We start from the raw sequence: 22,992 nt of genomic DNA, 5'->3' as shown, positions 1-22,992 counted from the left end.
CCATCGATGCTGAAGTTGTGATACCTCAAATTTATTTACATTTTGAATGATTCACTGTAAGAGTTATATCATTAAAGACCTTTTGCAAAAAAGCCTCAGTTGAATATAAAAAACTGTTGGGATATTCGAAAACAAGACGGTTAGCTTTAACACCAGCCATTGAACGAGTGCTGCAATTGTTCAAGCCTTTAAAATAATATTTTCTAAGTTTGGAAAAATGTCCACTGATCTTGACAAACTTTTTTAAGAATGAATCTGCTAAAATAACTCTGTATTTTGTTCACAAACAACTTTGTTCCAGTCAGTTATAAAAAGTATTGAAAAAGAGCATATAACTTCTACAGAAGTGGGATTGCATATTAAACAATTCAAGGAGCAACTTCAATCACGTCTTGCGTCCAACTTCCTTCCATTGGTTGTAATTACTAATTTAAACAAATTACAAGAGAGCAATCCAGGAATGAAGAAAGAATTTATGAGGGAGGCGATGAGCTTTTATAAAAATGCTCTTGAATATCTAGAAAATTGGACTAAGCATGATAAACTAAGCATGGACTAAGCATGATGTGTTTGATTGGATTCTGCTGAATGAAGAAATTCTATGGAATAAAATCCTTGAAACAGTTTTATTCATTAAAGGAAAATTTAGCATCACAATAACCGACAAATTATTGTTCGACGAAGTACGAAGAATTAACAATATAATAAAAGACAATGAATAGACTGAACGCGAAATTGATAAAAAATGGATCGAGATTTTTAATTTCTTAAAAGAGCGACAAATATTGATGTTTTTAATGTTATATGATTGTTTTTGTTAGGTCTGTTTGTCTTATAAGATGACTAATATCGTGATCATTTATTTATATGATTATTTATATACATATACAAGTTTTGTTTTTTTTTGTCAACTCAGTGTCCTCCTCGCACATTTTCAAATTCTGGTCACCTTAATGGTATAGACTAAACACATTTGCCTCCCCACTCTCCTGCCAGTTAATTTTTTAGCAGGCTAGCCAGCAGCCCGGCTCAGTCCTGGCTCACGCCCGGTCCAGGACCTACCCCCGCTGTGACTCTGCATTTAAAGTGTATTAGGAGCCAAGTGGGCAGGCAGGCTGGCTCAGTTCAGGCTTGAGCCAGATCCAGGAGCTAAGCCCTCTGTACAAGGCGACAGACAACTAGTCTGTGACGGGAGCTGGATTTTAAACTGACTCCCCTCATGGACCAGCTCCCACCTAGCACCCCATGCTGCTCCCTCTGATACAGAGGCAGCAGCACAGAGTGGCAGGGGGACTCTTCGGGAGCAGGGCTGGAGCACACTGGCTGCCAGCCCCTCACCCAGAGTCTATAGAATAGTCAAGTAACCAATAAGAATTCATGTGGTTAATCGACTATTCGATTAAATGATATTTAACACCCCTAGTTCAGAGAACCACAAGAAAGATTAATAGTTAGAAAACAAGCCTTATGATAGATTCAAGAAGCTCCATATATTTAGTTTAACAAAGAGAAGGCTAAGGAATGACTTGATTACAGTCTAGAAATATCAGGAGTAAATATTTAATAATAATCATCTGATTCTTTCACTTTATTTGTCTGACTAAGTGAGCGGCAACCAGGGGCACAAACAACTTTTATAATGGGGGCTGCTGTGTTCCACAGAATCAGACTGTAAATCCTGTATATAATGGGAACTACTTCAAGCCAAGGGGGTGATGTGGCACCCCCCACACCACTAGTCCCAGCACCTATGGCTGCAACTCACAAAATCTTATGCCCTAATAAAATGTGTTAGTCTTCAAGGTGCCACCAGATTCCTCAGTTTTGCTGAAACAGACTAACATGGCCATCTCTGTGAAACTACTTAACAACATGGCCTTCAATCTAGCAGAGAAAATATCACACAATCCACTGGCTAGAACAGGGCTACTCAACACACGGTGCATTTGTTTGCAGCCTGCGGTGCAGTTTGAGTTTACGTGGGGCTCAACACACGGCCACTGAGAACATGCTCCACAATGGCAAGGCATCTCCCAGGCGGGGTGAGCATTGAAAGACGCAAGTGGACAGGCTGCTGGAACAGACAGGTACAGGGTGTCGGTGTTTCTAGTCTCCAGTGAGGAGATGCCAGGAGCGCCAGAGCATTGTGGGAAGTGCTTTGTACTCATGCCCGTCAGTGTGAAAGGAGCTATTTGCATATACAGGCAGTCCCCGGGTTACGTACAAGATAGGGACTGTAGGTTTGTTCTTAAGTTGAATCTGTATGTAAGTCGGAACTGGCGTCCAGATTCAGCCGCTGCTGAAACTGATTAGTTTCAACAGCGGCTGAATCTGGACGCCAGTTCTGACTTACATACAGATTCAACTTAAGAACCCCAGGCATCCCCAAGTCAGCTGCTGCTGAAACTGATCAGCGGCTGATTCCAGGCAGCCCGGGGCAGGGGCTTCCTGTAGTCAGCCACTGGTCAGTTTCAGCAGTGGCTGACTTGGGGACGCCTGGGGCAGAGCAGCTGGGGTGCTGCTGGGTTGGTCCATTAGCGCCGCCGCTCCTCGGCGCTACTGGACTAACCCAGCAGCACCCAAGCTGCTCTGCCCCAGGCGTCCTGATTCAGCCGCTGCTGAAACTGACCAGCAGTGGCTGAATCAGGACGCCTGGGGCAGAGCAGCTGGGGTGCTGCCGGGTTGGTCCAATAGCGCCCAGAGCGGCGCTACGGGACCAACCGGCAGCGCCCAGCTGCTGTACCACAGGCGTCCGAAGCAAAGCCGCAGAGCACGGGGGCAGCAGGACAGCCCAGACGCGCCATGGCTGTCCTGCTGCCCTCGGGCTCCGCGGCTTTGCTCTGCTTTGCTCCCCGTCTCCCTGGTCTGCAGACCAGGGGGACGGGGAGCAAAGCGGCGGAACGCGCGGGCAGCGGACAGCCCAGACGCATCTGGGCTGCCCGCTGCCCGCGTGCTCCGCCGCCCGCGTGCTCCGCCGCTTTGCTTCCTCTCCCTGGTCTGCTGGAGACCAGGGAGACAGGCCCCGTTCGTAACTGCGGAGCCGACATAAGTCGGATCCGCATAACTCGGGGACTGCCTGTATATTTGCATGTATATGCAACCACACTTAAGTTGCAGCTCTTGGCATGTGCTGTGAGTATCATTGTGGCTCCCAGGACTTCCAAAGTTGAGTAGCCCTAGGCTAGAAGTTGAAGCTAGACAAATGTACACTGGAAATAAGGTGTAAATTTTTAACGGTGATAGTAATTAACCATTGGAACAATTTTCCCCATGTGGGTTCTCCATCACTGACAATTTTTAAAACAAGATTTAATGTTTTTAAAAAAAAGCTCTGCTCTTGGAATTATTTTGGGAAAGTTCTGTGGCCTGTGTTATACAGTAGGTCGGACTAGATGAACAGAGTGTTCCCTTTTACCCTTGGAATCTAGGAATCTAAAACAGTACGTTAGAGATGTCAATGGTAGGAAAGAAAGACACTGCCGTGACAGACTACCTCCCATACACACTCAAGCATTTATATCTGGACGCAGCTTTTTGTACCTGGCACTGATCTGACGGTTAGACTGCAGAGGCTCTTATAATTCCCATAATCCTTTAGTGTGGATTTACACTCTTACATCTTTCACCTTTTGCAGAAATATTAAGATGTTTGTGAAATTACTTTGAAGGACGTTATTAAAGGGAATTATAGATTTTTCTCATACACAGCCCAAGCCCTCATCTATACTCTTTAGACTCAGTATTTTGCATCTAATCCATTTTGAACCTACTCAAAAGCACAAACTTTAAAAGATGCAAATGGACACACTTAGTATTCTGAGGTTTATAGAAGTAATTCAGAAAAAAGTTCACAAGTTCTAACATATTTTAAACTGCTTCTTTCTAAGGATGTTACATAGCGAGTAACTGAATAGTCATGTAACCACATAAAATGTAAGTGGTTACACAGCTATTCAATAGTCCCTGGAAGAGGGGCAGCAACCAGTGCACTCCCAGCCCTACTCCCAGGGAGCCCCATGCCACCCCACACTGCTGCCTCTCTATCAGAGGAAGCAGTGTGGGGTGGCAGGTGGAAAGTGGTCCACAAGGGGAGCTCCCAAGTTGACTGGCTCCTGCCTGCTGCCCTGCACTGCTACCTCTGATACAGAGACAACAGCATGGGGAGGCAGCAGCCTCTGTCTGTGGGAGATTGGGCTCCCAATGGACAGGGGCTGTTCTATGAGATGCTGGAGCAGTCTACGTCTCCAGGGAGCTTGGACCCCTCCTGGACTGGGGCTGCTGCCACGGTGTAGCCTCTGTCTGCGGGGAGCCTGGACCCACTGCAGACACTGGCTGCTTCGCAGCAGCCCTCATTGTTCCCCCCTCGTGCTTCTGCCTCTGATAGACGCAGCAGCATGGGGTCAGGTGGGAGAAATCGGCTTATAAGCCGGCTCCCCTCAGCACTGGCTCCTGCCTGCCCCCCACCCTCCTGCCTCTGTAGGAGGCAACAAGTGGGGGGGCAGGTAGGTCCATGGAGCTGGCACATGCAGAGAGCTGGCTTTTAAGCTGGCTCCTCACAGACACTGCCCCCGCCCTTGCTGTCTCTGATACAGAGGCAGCAAGGGAAGAAATGTGTGTAGTTGACAGGATTAACCGATAAACCCAGACTTATCAGTTAATCATGCAGTTGTCTACATGCTGATATCCCTAATCCTTTCACGGTATTATTTTTCAATGCCACTCTTGTCCAGCTTCACAAGTAAGGCAGTTAAAAAGAGAGCTAGCTGTGACTCTCAGGTCCATGTCCAGGTGTGTGAAGAAGAGAGCGAATGCAGTTCTAGAAGGAAGTGATTAGCACTCATACTTACTTGGCCAAAATACCCACACTTAGGATTAGCTTGATAACTTCTGTGATGCACACAGCAGTGGTGGCAAAGTAGAGTTCTGTTTCTGACGTCCTAGTGTATCGTAAAGCTATAGTATATGTTGCAGCCACCAAGGTCATCACCGTCAAACAGTACAATTTAAACAGCAAAGTGACATTCTCTGAAACGCAAAAATATAGCTTGGTAAGGAACATGAAACAAAGAGCAACTTGCTAGCATTTTTACAGCAATTCAGCATGTTCCTCATTCCAAACTATGAACACAATCAAGTATTTGTATAGCAGTAGGATAAGTCTCAAGTGCACTGGACTAGTTCACAGTAGTTCCACTACAATTCCGTTGCAGTATCTAACCTCAAAGAGGCTATCGAGAAAAGAATATCCAGGTATGTTTCATTTCAAATGGGTTACTTTACTAAAGAACTCCACTGCTCCAGAAAGGTAAATATCCATGTATGATTGTAAACTATGCGGTAATCTATATTCCACTGTATCTTCCTGTCTCTAGAACATGTGTATGATCACTTGCTAGAAAATTGCCGAGACTCACAGGCTGTGTCTAGACTGGCAAGTTTTTCCGGAAAATCAGCCACTTTTCTGGAAAAACTTGCCAGCTGTCTACACTGGCCGCTTGAATTTCCGCAAAAGTACTGACGATCTCATGTAAGATTGTCAGTGTTCTTGCAGAAATACGATGCTGCTCCCATTCGGGCAAAAGTCCTTTTGCACAAAACTTTTGCGCAAAAGGGCCAGTGTAGACAGCCCAGATCTGTTTTCCGCAAAAAAGCCCCGATGGCGAAAATGGCGATCAGGGCTTTTTTTGTGGAAAAGCGTCCGTGCCAATCTAGACGCTCTTTTCCGCAAATTCTTTTAACGGAAAACTTTTCCGTTAAAGCATTTGCGGAAAATCGTCCCAGTCTAGACGTAGCCACAGCAAAAGACCCTATACAGAGCAGCAAAAATGGTGCATTTAAGATTTATTAAAAATTGAGATGGGAAAGGAAAAGAAGAGAAACTCAATAACAGACAATAGGTTTTATCCAGGAAATACAGTTGTAAATACTTCTTTCCCAACTCTCTTACACACTGTTCTGGTGATAGTACAAAAAGGAGGGGCTCCACTACAATCATAACTGGCTCTGTGAGAACCAGATGCTGTAGTCCAAAGGTTCCGTGGCAGCTGGAATGCGACACTTGATCAGAGAAGGGGAGTAATGGTTATTAGGGATATAAAAAATATTCACCCTGTAACTTGCAGGAGGAATAACACCCTCCTTGCAGAAGGAATAACAGGTAGTTCAAATTAGGGCTTTAATTCAAACTACCGGCTCCCTGCCGCGTGTAGCCGCGGGCAGTTAGTCCGGCGTAGTGAAATTTCAAAATGGCGACCAGACGGGAAGATACAAATAAAGCCCGGGATATTTAAATCCCAGGCTTCATTTGCAACTTCGAATGCCTACATTAGCCTCCCTAGTTCAAACTAGGGGGCTAGTGTAGACATACCCGTGGCGATCACTGCTCCCAGCCCCATGAAGAATTTAATCATGCAACGGCAGTCAAAACAAATAAACAGGATGTTGGGAATCATTAAGAAACTGATAGAGAATAAGACAAAGAATGTCACATTGCCTTTATATAAATCCATGGCACACCCATATCTCAGATACTGCATGCAGATGTGATGCCCTTATCTCAAAAAAGACATCTTGGCATTGGAAAAAGTTCAAAAAAGGGCAACAAAAATGAGTGAGGTATAGAATGCCTGTCACAGGAGAGATCAGACAAGGGCTTTTCAGCTTGGAGAAGAGACAAAATTACGACTGGTGTGGAAAAAGTAAATAAAGAAGAGTTATTTAATTCTCCTCATAACACAAGAACTTGGGGGGGAGGGAAGAGAGCCATCAAATGAAATTGGTAACAGGTATAAAACAAATAAAAGGAAGTATTTCTTCGCACAATATACAGTCAACCTGTGGAACTCCTTGCCAGAGGATATTGTGAAGGCCAAGACTATAACAAGGTTCAAAAAAGAGCTAGAAGATTCATGAAGAATAGGTCCATCAATGGCTATTAGCCAGAATGGGTAGAGATGGAGTCTCTAGCCTTTGATTGTCAGAAGCTGGGGAATGGGTGACAGGGGATGGATCACCTGATGATTCCTTGTTCTGTTCTTTCCCACTGGGGCACACATAAATGAGCAGTCCTGTGGCACCTTAGAGACTAACAAATGTATTATATCATGTACTTTCATCAGATGAGTTGTTAGTTGTAAAAAGTATTGCTGTCCTTGTTTTATAGAAGCAGTTCAATTCCAGCAGTGAAGAGGATCCCATACTAATACCTATTCTGAAGAAATTTCAACTCTGAGAAACTGACAGATTGATTTCACTGACCTCAACAGAATAACATCAGGAATGAACTTGACCTAAGCTAGTCTCTCTGGACCAAGATGATGGTTTCTTCACCTTTCTGCATGCAAACACTACTGATGTGAACAAGTACTCAACTAGATGATTAACTGATAAGCCTAGACTAATTTAGTCAACTACTCACATTTCCCCTCCCCCCTTATTGCCTCTGTATCAGAGGCAGTGGGGGCAGGGGCCAGGAGCCAGTGCTGGAGGCTACTGCGAAAGCAGCCTCTGCCCGTGGTGAGCCTGGGCCTGCCGCCAGCAGAGGCTGCTTCATAGCAGCAACTTCTATCCATGGTGGCCGGGCTAACCGAGAACAGAGGCTGTCCTCAGCCAGCCCAGACTTCATGGCAGCTTCCCCCTCTCCCCCAGCAGGCTCTGTCCATGAGGAGATCAGACCCCCACGGACAGGGGCTACTGTATCAGAGGCAGCCGCGTGGGGCATCAGGCAGCCTGTCTGCGTGGGGAGCTGCTTTTTAAAATGGCTCCCCTCCCAGACCAGAACCTGCCTGGTACTCCATGCTGATACAAAGGTAGCAGTGTGGGGTGACAGTGGGCTCCCAGGGAGTGGGGCCAGACTGCACTGGCTGCCAGCCCCAACCCTGGGGACTATAGAATAGTCGACTAGCCGCTAAGAATTCATGCAATTAGTCAACTATTCTACTATAACTATGTAATATCCCAAACAAGCACTACATTATTGTTTGCAGAACCCTTCCAGTCTCTCTATAACAGATTAAGAAAACTGTCTGGGAGAAGGTGAAGAGAAAGATGACCTTTCCAGGATCCTGGAAGTTCCTATTAGAACGTACTATACATGTAGTTCACTGCAACCAAAGTAATGTCAGAAAGCCTTTTTAACTGTATATGTGAATTATAACTGACAACATTAAAACAAAATTAGGAAGAGTAAATTCTGAATCATATAAAAACAAGTGTAGTTTTGGTTTTCCAATACAATAAATCAATACTGAAAGTTGGGAGAAAATCTCCTGCATTTTCTTTCTGATCATTTTATTTCTGTGGCAGCATTATTTCCCCGTTCTGTTATTTTGGTTTCATTTGATTCAAATCTCTGTTTAGTTAAAAATAATTCCCCAAGTAATATTTTAAGGACATAATTTGCATGGCACCTTTGAAAAGTTCAGAATCTAAAACTTTCCAGCAGTTCAGAAAGGGCTCTAGAATTCTTGGCCACTGCATTAACACATCACCTAGTAATGATTTACAGCTAGATTTTGCTGCATTTACTCAGGCTGAGTGATATCTAGTTCTGCAAGTAGTCCTGTTTATTTCATTAAGATACTGTTCAGCACAAGTAAGCACGGCAGAATCTGGCCTATAACATGATACTGACTTCCTCTGTAACATGCTTTGAGATCTAATGATAAAATGCACTATAAAAAAGTAAAATATTATTACTAAGACACAAAACCTTCTGTAATACCTCTCTACTGGTTTCTGAAAAGTGGTATATTGTAATGGAGGACACAGTGCATATAAGTAGGTACCATAGTTCCCTCTAAGGTGCGCACCTGTGCAGCCACACACAAAAAATTCTAGGCCCGTCCACCTCCTTCACAGAGCCACACAGCAGCACTCACTTTCCTGCTGGAAGGTGAGTGGTGTGGTAGCCTATAGCTCCAGCGGCAGGCACGAAAGCCAGCTGGTGGGGCTGCGTGACAGGCAGCTGCCTTTGGGGCCACGGTAAGGCTGCCCCAGTAGGGACAGCCTCACTGCAGCCTCAGTTCCAGCTTCATTTCATTAAAGGGCGTAGCATCGGGATCTCAAAAGGTAAGTCTGCAGTTATCTAAGGGATAAAATAGATGGCAAATGGTTAATGTCCTGCTTCCTGCTCATATTTTATTTAAGAGCCTAAACTACGTAAAGGAGAACAGTTCTTTAACTCCCTGTATTCCACTTTTGAAGGCATCAATCATGTCAATTGTGTTGATTGCGCCAAGGACTATTTTTCTCCCTGTGGAAGTTATTTCTTGCTCACACGCATGCCTACTACTCCTTCTTGTGCACCAACCCCCTCTTGCGCAAGAGCTTTCTGCCTGAAAATAAGCGGCAGAATGGCTCTTGCACAAGAGGGGGGTTTTGTGCAAGAAGGAGCAATCTTGTGCAAAAGCCCCTTGCACAAAAATGGTGATTCATTTGCATATGTTCTTGCACAAGAGAGCACAATGTAGATGTAGCCAGAGTGTATAGGCAACTAAAACAATATTCGTTACCAATTTTTATTTTGTATTGATGCTAAATCAATATGCAATTGAACTGATGATGACATATTGAAGGGACTTTTCTATGATTCACAGGGGGTCTAAAGCATGAAGATACTATAAGAAATATAATCAATAATTAGATTATGAACTGTGTAGTAATGTGAACTAAAGAAAAAAAACTGGATGAAATTTTCTGGTGATATTCCTAAATTCATCTTCTGAATGTTACTAACTTGCAACTGCAGAATGAGTTTTTAGACTCAATGGTGAGGGATGATGCATTCATTTTTTTATGCTTTACAAATTACTAGGTTTTTTTACTGGATCGGGCTGGGAAGAAAGTTCAGGGGTTGGAAAGAAGGGGATACTGTGCAGAAGTTAGGGGCCAAGGGGGCACAATGAAGGGTTAGTGGTAAAAGGTGCACATGATGGGGGTGCAGAGGTTGGGAAGCCCATAAATGCAGGAATGGTGGGAGCAAGGTAGGCATGTAAAATTTCAATTAATTAGGCTAATCGAATAGTCTATGCAATTCACATCCCTAGAGCAAGGCTGGGTGGGAGTGAGACTGGGTGGTTTCCAGGGTGTGTGGGGCCAGGGTTATGCACCTTGTTAATTATCCTTTGCTTTAGTATTTTTTTCGTCCATAACAATTTAAAATTATATAATTTGTTAGTAACTGGTGGGTGCATAGTGGCACGCATCTAAACAAATGCACGTGACATCAATATTGGTGCACAAGACAAAACTCACCCCGCTCACAGATGGAAAAACCCTTAGAGGGAACACTGGAAGGTACCCTGGTTGACAAACTAGTAAAGTTGTGTTGTGCCATCTACAGCTTCTAGATTTTAATTTGATTCTACTGTTTTAAAGAAATGTAGTTTATCTATACCAATGTCCTGTTCTCTGTTAGTTACTGAATGAATGTTCTATGTTCACTGTAGCTGTACTGATACTAATAATCATTTGGGTATGAGCTGATGAATCCTGCATCTTACTATCTAACATGTTGTGTTAATCTTTAAGGTGCTGCAAGACTATTTGTTGTTTTTTGAGTTTTTCCAGTTACAGAAAAACTCAGTTACCCCTCTGAAGCTCATGTTTAATCCCCTGCATATTTGTAGAACACTTACTTATCTTACTGCTGCAATCATGTACATAAACTACATTACTGAAGAGAGAAAAAAATCTCATGCTTCCCTTTGCAATTTCAAAGGGCTCTATCATTTGGCTTTAGGACAAACATTTAAGTTTTGCAACAACCAGATGATTTATTTCATGACCATATTCTAGTTTCACTGAAAACATGCAAGTACACAAGGGCCAGAAAGGGAAATTGACCAGTTTAGCTCTTTACAAGCGAAATGCAAAACAGCAGATACAAGGATCCAAGTACGAAAAGGACATTTCAGTGTTTACTCGTGTAAGACTGTAACCAAAAGGATCAGTTCTGAGTCATTAACGAGCCTTTATACCTGTCTCGCTCCCCATTAACCCTCCCCTGCCCCCACATCCCAACCCAAATTAACCCGTCTCCCTGGGGCCCCCACAGCTGCTCCCCCGACTGCCCCATTCACCCCTTCGACTTTCCCCATGACCCCTCCCCCAGTCTGGCCTTGCTCCTCATAACCCCCCGCGCGCCCGCACAGCCCGACCCGCCCACCGTTAAACCCGCCCCCGCTGCCGGGCCCTGATGCGCCTGTACTGTGTCGGGGGGAGGGGCACTCAGTCGCTTCCCCCCCTCCCCAGTAATTAGTCGCGTCCTCAGCAGTAGCTGCCCCTGCGGGACCGGCAGCTCCCACTCCTGGAGCGGGGGGAAATGTGCAAGCGTCTCCCCGGAGCTGTCTCGCGCGGGGAAGGGGCTGTTCCATCCTCCTCCCCCGTACTGAGTCGCTCACCTTTCGGAGGCGCCATAGTGTCTGCAGCTTAAACGGGCGAGGTGATGGAGCCCGAGCCGGCAACCGGGCGCCACCCCCTCTGCTCCTCCCATGTACCATAGTGAGCAGCTCGTGTTGCCTAGAGCGCCCCGTTCAACTGCGCCACCATAGAGTCTAGGGCCTGTCTGGATTTAGCACGTCCCCGGATTTGCGCGACTGAGGCTCGTGGTGCCAATCAATTCGCCCCGCCCCCGGGGACCGCTCAGCCCGTGTCACGTGGTGCGAAGGGGGCGTTGGTGTGGGATCCGAGCTGGAGGTGGGGGGCAGGGAGCGCGAGGTGCTTGTCTGCGCGGGAAAGTTGCGCCTAATTCGTGTCAGACGCGAGTCGCGGTTGCGCGCGGCCCGACAGAACAGAAAACAGCTGCAGGCGGCCCCGCCGCACAGAAGAGAAAGCTGCTGGCGCCACAGGGAGCAGCAGGCGGTGGTGTTAGTCCTGCGCTGTGGCTGTGCTAGTGTAACCGGCGTGCTGGCCCCATCCGCGCGCCAGCATCCACCCCCTCTTGCTTTGCAAAACCACCCGAGCCCAGCGAGCAGGAGGGGCAGCAGGGAAAGAGCCACGGCCCGACAGCGGTTGCATGAATTATTCCCCACTGCCAGCAATCCTGCCGCTGAGCTGAGCGCGAAGGCACCTGTGAAACCAGCCAGCTAGGAAGGGGAGCCAAGCAGCAGGCAGGAAACGTGGGTACCACAAGAGAAGCAGCTCTGATCCTGTCATTGCTTGCACAGAACGGCAGCCTGCTGTGTCTCACTGCAGTGCCTTCAGAGCTGCTGGTAGCATCAACAGCGATATGCAGGTCCCATGTGTCACGTATGAGGGTGGCCAACTTGCACACATCCAAACACCTCTACCCCAAGACCCTGCCCCTTTTCTGAGGTCTTGTCCCAGATTGCTCCAGCTCCCCTCCCTCTGTCAGTCACCACCATCCTTACACACTTTCATTGGACTGGGCAAGGCTATCCCTGCTAATGTGCAAATGAATAGGGTTCCACCAAATTTGGGGCTCTGCATTGCTTTAGGCAGCTGTATGTATGCCATGGTGCTGGTTCACCTTCCCACAGATTGCACCTAGTAGGGCTTACCCTAGAGGAGTGTGGAGTCCAGGACAACTCCTATATGCTCCTACCCCTAAGCTCCTCCCCTTCCCCATTTCACCCTTTCCCCTTACCAGTGGGAGCTGCAGGGTGCGAGGACAGCGTGCAGAGCCTTCCTGGCCACCTCTGAGCCTAGGGGCTGGAGGCTGCTTCCAGGAGCTGCACAGAGCCAGGGCAGAAGGGAGCCTGCCTTAGTCCCAGGCCCGCACTGCACTGCCTACCAGATTTTTAACAGTCTGAGTTTTAACAGTCTCAATGACCTAATCACATGCATCCTACTTCAGAAGACATTCAAATCTGCACTTGAAAGGGAATCCTCTGAACTGGCATTCATGCTAAAATTTGACACTCTCCGCCGGGGGCTGAACAAAGACCCCAACTACCTTTCCCATTACAAAGATAACTTCCCCAATTATCACTTCTAATACCATTAACTCACAGACATCTCCCCTTCCCCACCTCTAATATCATTAACTCACAGGCATTTACCTTCCTTCCCGCCCCCCCCCCCCCGCATCCTCCTCTGTTCTGAAATGTGATTTGTCTTTTTCATATGTGTTCATTTTTTTAATTGTATCCTTTGGTATATATGGTTGTGACTATTTTCTTCCACTATTTGATCTGAGGAAGTGGGTCTGGCCCACGAAAGCTCATCATCTAATAAACCATCTTGTTAGTCTTTAAAGTGCTACATAGTCCTGTATTTTGTTTCAATTCTTTCACTAATCCATTTCACCAGCCCAATATAGAAGCCAGGAAAGTTCCCCACAGTAGTACATAATCTTACATAATCTATTTTTACTAAGGATGTGGCCACTTTTTTATAAGGATGCGGCCACTTTTTTCTATAATCTTTGCAAGGTCTAAGCACTATCATCAAGCTTAAGTATTTCCCTTTTTATCTGTCTGGGGTGTGTATCTGCAGGTGGATCCATAAACACACAGGCACACATAATACTGCAGATTTTCATCATATAACTTCACTATCATACATTCATAATTAGCACCGATATAGCTCTCAATTTATCATACAAGCCATAAGCAGCCCTGCATGACATATACGCCCAACCAAGGATCTCCACACAGCTAAGAGAGTAGATATGATGTTACCTGATAACTCTGTTATGTATACCCTGGATTCTGTAATTTCCACTCCAACTCATCTGATGAAGTGGGTTTTGCTCATGAACTAATAAATTTGTTAGTCTCTAAGGTGTGACAGGACTGCTTGATGTTTTTAAAGTTACAGACTAACACAACTACTCCTCAGACTTTTTTCTGTCTGATTTAATAAAAAAAACCGATTTAAAAAAAAAAAAAAAAAAGTTTAAGGATAGCTGTCAGCTGGACACTCATGAGACTGCTGCAATTGCAAATGTGAAACATTTATGTACCATTTAAGATTTAGTTTAATAAAATATAATTGCTATTGTGTTTGTGTGTATGATTTAGTTCTTACCATTCTTAATGTATTGCTGCTGCATTTGCATTTTGACACAGGTAATATTATGTATTATTTCCTAAATTAATAAAAATCAAGTTATCTAAAAAAGTTTTACAACATGGGTTGTGCCCACAAAAGCTCATGATACCATCTACATTTTTTTGTTAGATGCTGCAGGACTATTAGTTTTTTAATTTTTTTCCAGTTACAGACTAACACGGCTATCCCTCTGAAACTTTTGAACATATACCATTGTAGATGTTGTAAAATGCCTTACTGAGTTATAAATGAACATGTTTTAGTGATCAGATTTGCACTATTGTTTAAGAAATATGTGAAGAGGTATCAGGGAAATTTGATTTAAATAAATGATTTTTTTTGTGATTTAACTGCATCCTGTTTGTCCCACATACTTAGTACAATCCCATGTTTCAGAATTGTATTTACATGAATATAACAGTGAAAGGATTAATTTAATCCATGTTCTCAGCCCTGATGAGCAGCCTTAAAATAATAAAGATGTGGGCATACTGGATATTAAAAAAAAGTTATTTGGGCACATGATCATACTCCAATCAAAGTCAATAAAAATGTTGCCATTTACTTCTTTGACTGGAGCATAGGAGCCAAAGATCTGCCCAGGATTTGCTGTTCAAAACAATCTGATTAACTTTATCAATATACCCGTAGCTGAATCAGAACAAGTTATATCCCTAAAGCTCAGCACCAAGTCAGGATATGTTAACATCATAAGTACTTATGCACCCACACTAAGGTCGTGCACTGAAGACAAGGACTGCTTCCATGGTAGTCTTCAGAAAGTTGTTGATTCCTGTTCATCCAGTGAACTGTACATCATTGGTGATTTTAATGCAAGAGTGGGACGTGATCACCAGTCCTGGCCAATTTGCCTAGTTCATCACGGCATTGAGAAAATGAATGAAAATGGCCAAAGGCTTCTTGATTTCAGTTCTCAAAATCATCTCTCCATCTCTAATACGTTTTTCAACTTAAAAGACTGTCACAAGGTCTCATGGGGCAACCCCAGATCCAGTCACTGGCATCAACTCGACCTTGTACTGATCTGAGAAAACATCTCAACTCCGTTAAATTTACACATGCATATCACAGTGCAGATTGTAACACTAATCACTCACTGATTATCAGTAGAGTGAAAACTGCTCCAAAGAAACTCCATACGTCAAAGGACTGCAGAAAACCAAAGGTTAACACCCTCAGTACTAGCAATGCACTGAAATGCTCTGTCTTTACGGAAGAATTCACTCGCAAAATGGAAGACAAACCTATCCAGCAGTCTGTTGATGAGACATGGTCCATGCTGAGTGCTACAATATATGAATGTGCCACATCTGCCTTTGGAACACAGAAATTTTCCAACAAACATTGGATTGATGAAAACTGACATTCTTGAAGAAAAAAAACAAGGCTTTTCTGAACAACATAAAGAATCCATCGCAAAATTCAAGAGATCAGTTCCGCCATACAAGATCTGTTTTTCAGAGAGAATCCAGGCAGTGTTCAAACAAGTATTGGGCCGATTTGTGTTCTGGAATTCAAAAAGCATTTGATATGGGTGACCTGAAAACCATGTATGATGGACTGAAAAAAGCACTTAGACCAAACTTTACCAAAGTTGCTTAGCTGAAACATCTAAATGGACAGGTGATCACAGATAAAAACCAACAGATGTCCCGAAGGGTGGAACACTACTTAAGTCTTTACTCCTATGAGCATACAATACATCCTGAACTTGATAACCTCATTCCAACTCTTCCAGAAATGTTAGAGATAGATGTATAGCCTACGGTGGAAGAGCTTTCCCAAGTACAGGCAGTCCCCGAGTTACGCGGATCCGACTTATGTCGGATCCGCAGTTACGAACAGGGATTTTCTCGCCCCGGACGACGGAAGCGGCGGGATGCAGACTAGCCTGAGCGCTGCCCCCTGCTCCACATGGGCCTAGCAGCTCACCTTTCTTGCCAAAGCTGTCCCACAGGGTTGGGGAGGGAGCTACACTCAAAGGCTGAGAGAGCAGAAACTGTGAGAGTTAGGCCCAGAGCTGCAAGGAGCAGAAGCAGAGCAGAGAGGCAGCAAGATTTGGGTCCCCGCTCGACATTCACCAACGGGATGCAGTTGGAAGCAGAGCAACTTCACCCCAGCTCACTCTGCTCCCTCAGCTCGCCTTGCTTGGGGGCTTGTGAGAAGGGGTAACACTTCCGCTCCACACTCACTGGCTACAAGAAGCAAAGTGATGCATCTGAGGACTGGTGGAGCAGAGTGGTCTGGGACCAGGTTGCTCTGCTTCCCACTTCTATTGGCAAGTGTTGGGATGGGCCTGACCTTGCTGTCAGTGCCAGGCCCCCACTAATCCCGCAGGTCACGTTGCTTGGAGGAGGGAGTTTGGGGGAAGGAGCAGGAGCCAGAAGAGTCAAGGCTTAAGGGAGGGTGGAATGGGGCACAACAGGAGTGGGAAGAGGGGGGGAGTAGGGACAGAATGGGAGGTTGTCCTAAGTGGCCCCTAAAATTCTGCCAGTGAGCTTGCACAAACATGTCCTGGCACCACCTCACTACTGCTGTGCCCTAGTGCAAGAAATAGTTCTGGTGGCCCAGAAGCAGGATTGTCAAACTAAATCTTCCCCTCTCTGTATTGTTTGTGGGGCCCAATCCTGTGTGTGCTGGATCCAATCCTCTAGGTGTGCTAGCACATACTAAGCAGGTAGCAAGAGAGAAAGTGTCTCTCAGAATACCCAATAGGTAGGGCACTCACCAGGGGTGTGGAAGGTTAAGATTTAAATCCCCTCTGCCCAGTCTGGAGCACCAATTTGAATTTCATTCTCCGACATCCTAAGTAAGTGCCATAACAACTGGGTGATAGTCCAGTATCTCTCTCTCTAACCAAATCAATATTTAATTATTTATAAACAGCTTCAACTGAAGAGCTGGAGGGAGCCCAGAATACCAAATAGCCTGATAATCATGGCCTGCGCCAGCTTGGTTCATACTCCAAATCGGCCAAAGGAAGGATCTGAATCCAAGACTCCTACCTCCCAGATCAGTGTTCTAACCACCGGGCTATCATGGAGTAGCAGCATTTCTCTCTCTCATTTTTTGTGAGAAAAGGCTGACCTGGCTTAGTCACTTGATTCCAAGGGTCCAGAACAGAGGGAGGTGGCCTCATAGAATCTAAGGCCCTTATTAATGGGAGTTAGGCCCCTCAACATCTCTTGACCTACACACACCACCCTCTTCTTTCTGCTTTTGCTTTTGGCCAATTTAGATGACTAAGCTTACTGACTTCTGAGAATCTCTTTGGCATCTAACTCTCCTCATACAACACTTGGGGAGCTTGAATAGACATCTAACTCAGAGCTGAACATTCCATTAAGCAACAAGGAACCCAGACTTAGTGTTGCGACACCCAAGTAAGTCCTTTTTATGAATCTAGCTGTTGGTCTAATGCATAACAGTTATTCTTCTTACAATATAATCAGTGTTCAAAAGCAAGGTTCATAAGAGTAATGTTATGGTGTACACTCAGTGTATTAAAACAAAGGATTCCAAAAAACACACACTTCCATAGAAGTACCAGTTTAATTCACCATTTACAGGAATGTATGGATTCACTTTTTTTTTTAAATGGGATGTTTCAGGCTTTTTATAATTGCTATCACTGAATGCCAAACCATGGAGTGTAACAACAGCTCTTTGAATCAATGGACATAGAATTTAGCTTACTATTCAACATCTGTTTGTGTTAAAAAAAACCCACATGTACTATACTTCAGTAGGTCTCAAACTTCATTTAGGTTTCATCAACTGCTCTGGTTAAGTTCACTTTAACCATACAAGTAGTTGGGGTTGATCCTCCTCTGAGACCAGCCAGGAAAATCTGTGGCCTGGGTACATTGCTAGAGTTGTCAAGTTTAGTCTGTGTTCCAAAATCCTTTGGCAAATACACTTGGGTAGAGTTATCTCTTCTCATGTGACTGAGAATAGTCTGCACTGAGTGAGTTAATTTCCTACGCAAATTAGCCTAAATATGAAAACAGAATCAGAAATGTTATTCTTAACTATAATTTTTCTGAGACATGTAAATGTTATAGATTACAATGATGCATATTTTTCTCTTTTACATGTGTATGGCTCCCAAGTTTCACAAATCCATAACCTTGGAATATGTCGTTTTAGCACCAATCTGCTGAGGCAACCTTCATGAAAAATGCTACAAAAGAGCTTTTTCTGAATTCTTCCTACTATTGAGCCAGTGCTTTAAAACAGTCTGCTTCTCATTCCATGAACTGTTAATATTAGCAATGATATAAAAGAATATAAATCACATGACAAAGTTGCTGTTGTCAGACTGTATGAAACTAACCAAACAATAGGTTGTTATTTGGGAATTAAGCATTCCCCAAAAAAGGACTAGCTCCACTTCCTGCAGGGTGCTGATACCCTCAAATAATTTTCCTTGGTCCTGGCATGTATATGCAAATGTAAATGTAAATTATTAAAATAGGAAAAATAAATTCAAAATGGTACAAGTAATGTACTGCCATTAAAACCTAAAAGCATTTTACAAATTCCACCCAAACTAAAAATAAAAAAAAAGCAATAAGTAATATAAATATTTTTTCTACTAATCAAATGTTTTAAAATATTACTACATGTGTTTTATTAATATCAAAAGCAAATATAAAATTTCCCTAGTCTTCAATATTAATTAAATATTAATAAAACCCATATAATACAAAATCTGGACCATAAAAATCCCCCAAATAAAAAAAATAAATTAAAAACCATCTTCAAAAACCTAAAATTAGATATAAATATACAAAAAAAGCTTTACACCCACCACATCTATATTTAAAAATAACACAATTCCCCTCGCTCCCTCCCCCCATTTTCTCATAAATCCATTTGCAAATATATTTGTAATTATTTATGTGGGTAATAGTTATATGTGCTAGGGATGCTAGATATCGTTTATTTTAGTTACCATGTAGCCACAACAGTTTTTAGCGGTTACACGGTTACTAAAATGCACCCCTGTAGGGGTAGGGTCGGCAGCCAGTGAACTCCTGGCTCGCCTCCCAGAGAGCCTGCTGGTACCCCATGCTGATGCCTCTGACATACAGGCAGCACCAGCCCGTCTGCAGGAGGTCTGTGATTCCCACAGACAGAGGCTGCTCTGCCATCTCATGAGCACCAGCTTCTGCCTACTCTCTACCTGCTGCCTCCATGGGAAGCAGCAATAGAGGGGCAGGTGGCTTCGCGGAGCTAGTGTGCACAGAGACACAGCTTAAAAGCTGTCTCCCAGCACATATCAGATCTCACTGCCTCTCACGCTGCTGCCTCTAATATCAGAGACAGCAGCACAGGGGTGAAGGTCGGGGGCAGAGGCCTCCACGGGATCTGGTGCTTGTGGGGAGCCAGCTTTTAAGCAGCCTGTGGCGGGGAGGAGGCAGGTCGCTCTGCAGGAGCCAGCTCCCCACAGACCTCAATTCCTGCCTCCTGTGAGACAGCAAGTGGGGAGAGGAGTGTGCATGTAATCATTTGGATTAACTGATAAACCTAGGCTTATCGGTTAATCATTTAAATGACTATATGCCAATATCCCTAATATGTGCCTTAAAAGTTAATGCCTGTGTTAATCCACAATCATAAAAAAAGTGTCTTGTGACTTGGCGGCATATCTATTAATGTATAAAGCTCTGCATGCAGTAATTTTATCATCTTAGCTTTTTTGTATCATTTTACTACAAAAGGAAGATATAGCATATTGCCTTCAAATGGTTAAGCTCTCTACATTATTTAAGCTGTCTGAATACTGAATAGCACCATAAAAATTCACTGTTATCTGAAAAGATGTTACAACTTAAAGAGTGCCTGAGACTTTAGATCCAATGGATCTATCCATGAAAATATTGCTCAAACCAAAAAACAAAACCAAAAGATTTTGGGGGTGGAAAAGCTTTTGAAACAGGAATATGAAATATAGTGAAATAAGATAAAAGAAAAAGCAATTACAGGAACTTGCCTCTTCATAGATTTTAAAACCAGAATGGAGATAAATTATGATAATCTAATCTGACCATAAAAAATATGCCAATTTTTTAAAGGCTTAATCTTCCAGTAATACCAATAACAAACCAATTTTATGGCTTTTCTCCTCAGTTCCCATTCGTTCCACTCATAGGACTTCACAATTGTTGGAGGCAATATATGGGTGTCAGTCTGAGTACTGCTGTCACATTTGGTGATTGGTTTCATTGAATGTTTGTCTCCACTTCCAACCTGGATGAAGACATAGGTATTTATTAGAAAAATCCTTAAGTTGCAGGAAAAACAACATATAGACACAGCAAAGTCTTCTTTTAAACAAACACTGAGAAGAATGATGAAAGATTTAAAGACTTGAATACAAAATATAAAATTATATTACAGGTTGAACCTCTCTTGTCTGGCGCCACTGGGACCTGACTGGTGCCAAACCAGAGAATTTGCTGAACCATGGGAGATCAGTATTGTTTAGCAGCATTACCAACACATCCACTGCTTACTGGGCTCTTAGAAGACCATTGGGGTAAATTACAGCTAAATAATAGCACAGAACTCAGAGCCAGGACTGATCGCTGTAAACAAACTTTATGGAATCATGGGATATTCAGCCACACCCATGATAAGTGGACATCCAGCTAACTAAATTTCATGCCAGAACCACCAATGTTGTTGGATCAGAGTGTGCCAGACTAGAGTTTGAACTTTTAGTAACTAATGATTAATAAACTTAAAAAACAACCAATAGTCTGGTAGCACTTTAAAGACTAACAAAACATGTAGATGGTATCATAAGCTTTCGTGGGCATAGCCCACTTCTTCAGATGACCATCTGAACATGTAGATAACCATATGAAGAAGAGGGCTGTGCCCACAAAAGCTCATGTTACCATCTACATGTTTTGTTAGTCTTTAAAGTGCTACCAGACTATTGGTTGTTTTTTAAAGTTTATCCTGTACAGACTAACTCGGCTATCCCTTGAAGCTAATTATTAATAATCATATTATGTTTATACAGTATCTGTCATTCCAGAGGATTCTAAAGTACTTTACAGATTTAAACTAATAAACTAAATTTGTGCAGGGGGTATTGAAAAATAGCTACCTCTGGGATAAAGTATCAAAGTATTTGTTTGACTATGTGTTTCGCAGTTTGAAAAGAGCAGCAGTTGGAAAAATTTGAAAAGTGTGAATTGGGAGTGCTTTCTTCCAGCTGGGCCTCAGGGGCTAATTGGATTAGAGGCCAGGCTTTGAGCTGGGCCTAGCCAGCAGCCTTATAAAAAGGCAGCCCGAGCGAACGCAGTGAGCAACAAAGAGGGCAGCAGTGAATAGGGGGAGCCCTATAGTGTTTGGTGGTCTTTTTCTTGTTTTTTTTTCCTTTTCTGCCCTTCAAAGGGGCATTTAAAAACACCTGAGGAATCTCTCTGAAGGAAGGCAGGTATGGAAGGTTCTGCTGTTGTTACCTGCACAGCATGTGCCATGTTTGTCTTCCTCCCGGAAGACAGAAGGGATTTCATCTGCACTAAGTGCAAGCTGGTCGCCATTTTGGAATTAAAAATTAGAGGCCCAAGTATCATCAACCCTACGTTCCATCAGAGAAGATGAAGACTTCCTCAATAGAAGGCAGCATTTAATACTGCAGGCACAGCAGACTGAAGAACCAGTGAGGGCAGCACAGAACAAGGAAAAACTAGCAGCATGTAGCCTCCAGGAGAAGAAAGCCAACTCAGGTATCCCCAATTCCAGTAGAGGTAAGTAATCGCTTTCAGGCTCTCTGCACAGGTACTACAGTGGAGAATGCTTTAGCAGGGACCTCTCAGGGAAGAGATCAGAAGGAGACCTTATCAACCAGAAGGCATGGAATGCATAGTCCTAGAGGTGGGGGTTCCACGACCACCACCCACAAAAGACGACAACGGGTGCTGGTGGTGGTCGGGGACTCCCTCCTAAGAGAGACAGAGGCATCAGTCTGTCATCCAGACCTGGAATCTCAAGAAGGGTGCTGCTTACCAGGAGCTAGAATTCAGGATGAGACTGACAGTCTTCCAAAACTGATCCAACCTTCAGATCATTACCCCTTTCTGCTTCTCCATGTCGGAACTAACGATACGGCCAAGAATGACCTTGAGCAGGGTACTGCAAATTATAGGAAGAAGGATCAAGGAATTTGAAGTGCAAGTTGTGTTCTCATCCATCCTCCCTGTTGAAGGAAAAGGTCCAGATAGGGATCATCGAATTGTGGACGTAAATGCGTGGTTGCGAAGTGGTGTCGGAGAAAGGGCTTTGGTTTCTTTGACCATGGGACTCTGTTCCGGGCACAAGGATTGCTAGGAAGTGATGGGATCCACCTAACCAAGAGAGGAAAGAACATCTTCATGGGCAGGCTTGCAAACCTAGTGAGGAGGACTTTAAACTAGTTCGCTGGGGGACGGTGACCTAAGCCCTGAGGTAAGTGGGGATACCGAGAAGAAACACAAGGAGGAAGGAGCAACAAAGGAGGACTCCTGATTCAAATGGAAAAGGCAGGGCAATCAACTGGTTATCTAAGGTGTTTGTACATGAATGCAAGAAGCCTGGGAAACAAACAGGAAGAATTAGAAGCCCTGGCACAGTCAAAGAACTATGGTTTGATTGGAATAATAGAGACTTGTGATATGATTCATATGACTGTAGCACTGTCATGGAAGGGTATAAACTGTTCAAGAAGAATAGGTGGGGGACAAAAGGAGGAGGAGTTGCACTGTATGGTAAGAGAGCAGTATGATTGCTCAGAGCTCTGGTATATAGAGGGAGAAAAGCCTGTTGAGAGTCTATGGCTTAAGTTTAGCGGCAGGAGCAACAGGGGTGATGTTGTAGTTGATGTCTGCTATAGACCACTACATCAGGTGGATGAGGTAGACAAGGCTTTCTTCAGACAACTGAGAGAAGCTTCCAGAT

The 22,992-nt window shown here is 44.0% G+C and overlaps 2 protein-coding genes across 5 annotated transcripts in view; both read right to left on the bottom strand.

Annotated features, from left to right (window-relative positions):
• Positions 1-11,605, bottom strand: part of SLC35A1 (solute carrier family 35 member A1) — a 28,835-nt gene extending 17,230 nt beyond the window's left edge. Inside the window, exons 1-2 of the mRNA XM_075923862.1 lie at positions 11,403-11,605; positions 4,848-5,025 (exon numbers count right to left, since the gene is read on the bottom strand). Coding sequence (XP_075779977.1) covers positions 4,848-5,025; positions 11,403-11,418 — 194 coding nt within the window. The 5' untranslated portion in view covers positions 11,419-11,605. The remainder of the gene's footprint in view (positions 1-4,847; positions 5,026-11,402) is intronic.
• Positions 11,606-17,558: 5,953 nt separating this feature from the next.
• Positions 17,559-22,992, bottom strand: part of CFAP206 (cilia and flagella associated protein 206) — a 35,669-nt gene continuing 30,235 nt past the window's right edge. For 2 of the 4 annotated variants that reach the window (XM_006133320.4, XM_006133321.4), the window contains exons 13-14: positions 20,149-20,292; positions 17,561-18,031 (exon numbers count right to left, since the gene is read on the bottom strand). In XM_006133320.4, the coding sequence (XP_006133382.1) occupies positions 17,801-18,031; positions 20,149-20,292 (375 nt within the window). In that variant the 3' untranslated portion in view covers positions 17,561-17,800. Of the gene's footprint in view, positions 18,032-20,148; positions 20,293-22,992 lie in introns of all 4 variants that reach the window. The other 2 variants (XM_075923851.1, XM_075923850.1) reach the window with 2 other exon arrangements.

This window comes from Pelodiscus sinensis, chromosome 3 (assembly GCF_049634645.1).
Source record: "Pelodiscus sinensis isolate JC-2024 chromosome 3, ASM4963464v1, whole genome shotgun sequence".
Taxonomy (NCBI): domain Eukaryota; kingdom Metazoa; phylum Chordata; order Testudines; family Trionychidae; genus Pelodiscus; species Pelodiscus sinensis.
This window is presented reverse-complemented; position numbering and strand designations above follow the sequence as displayed.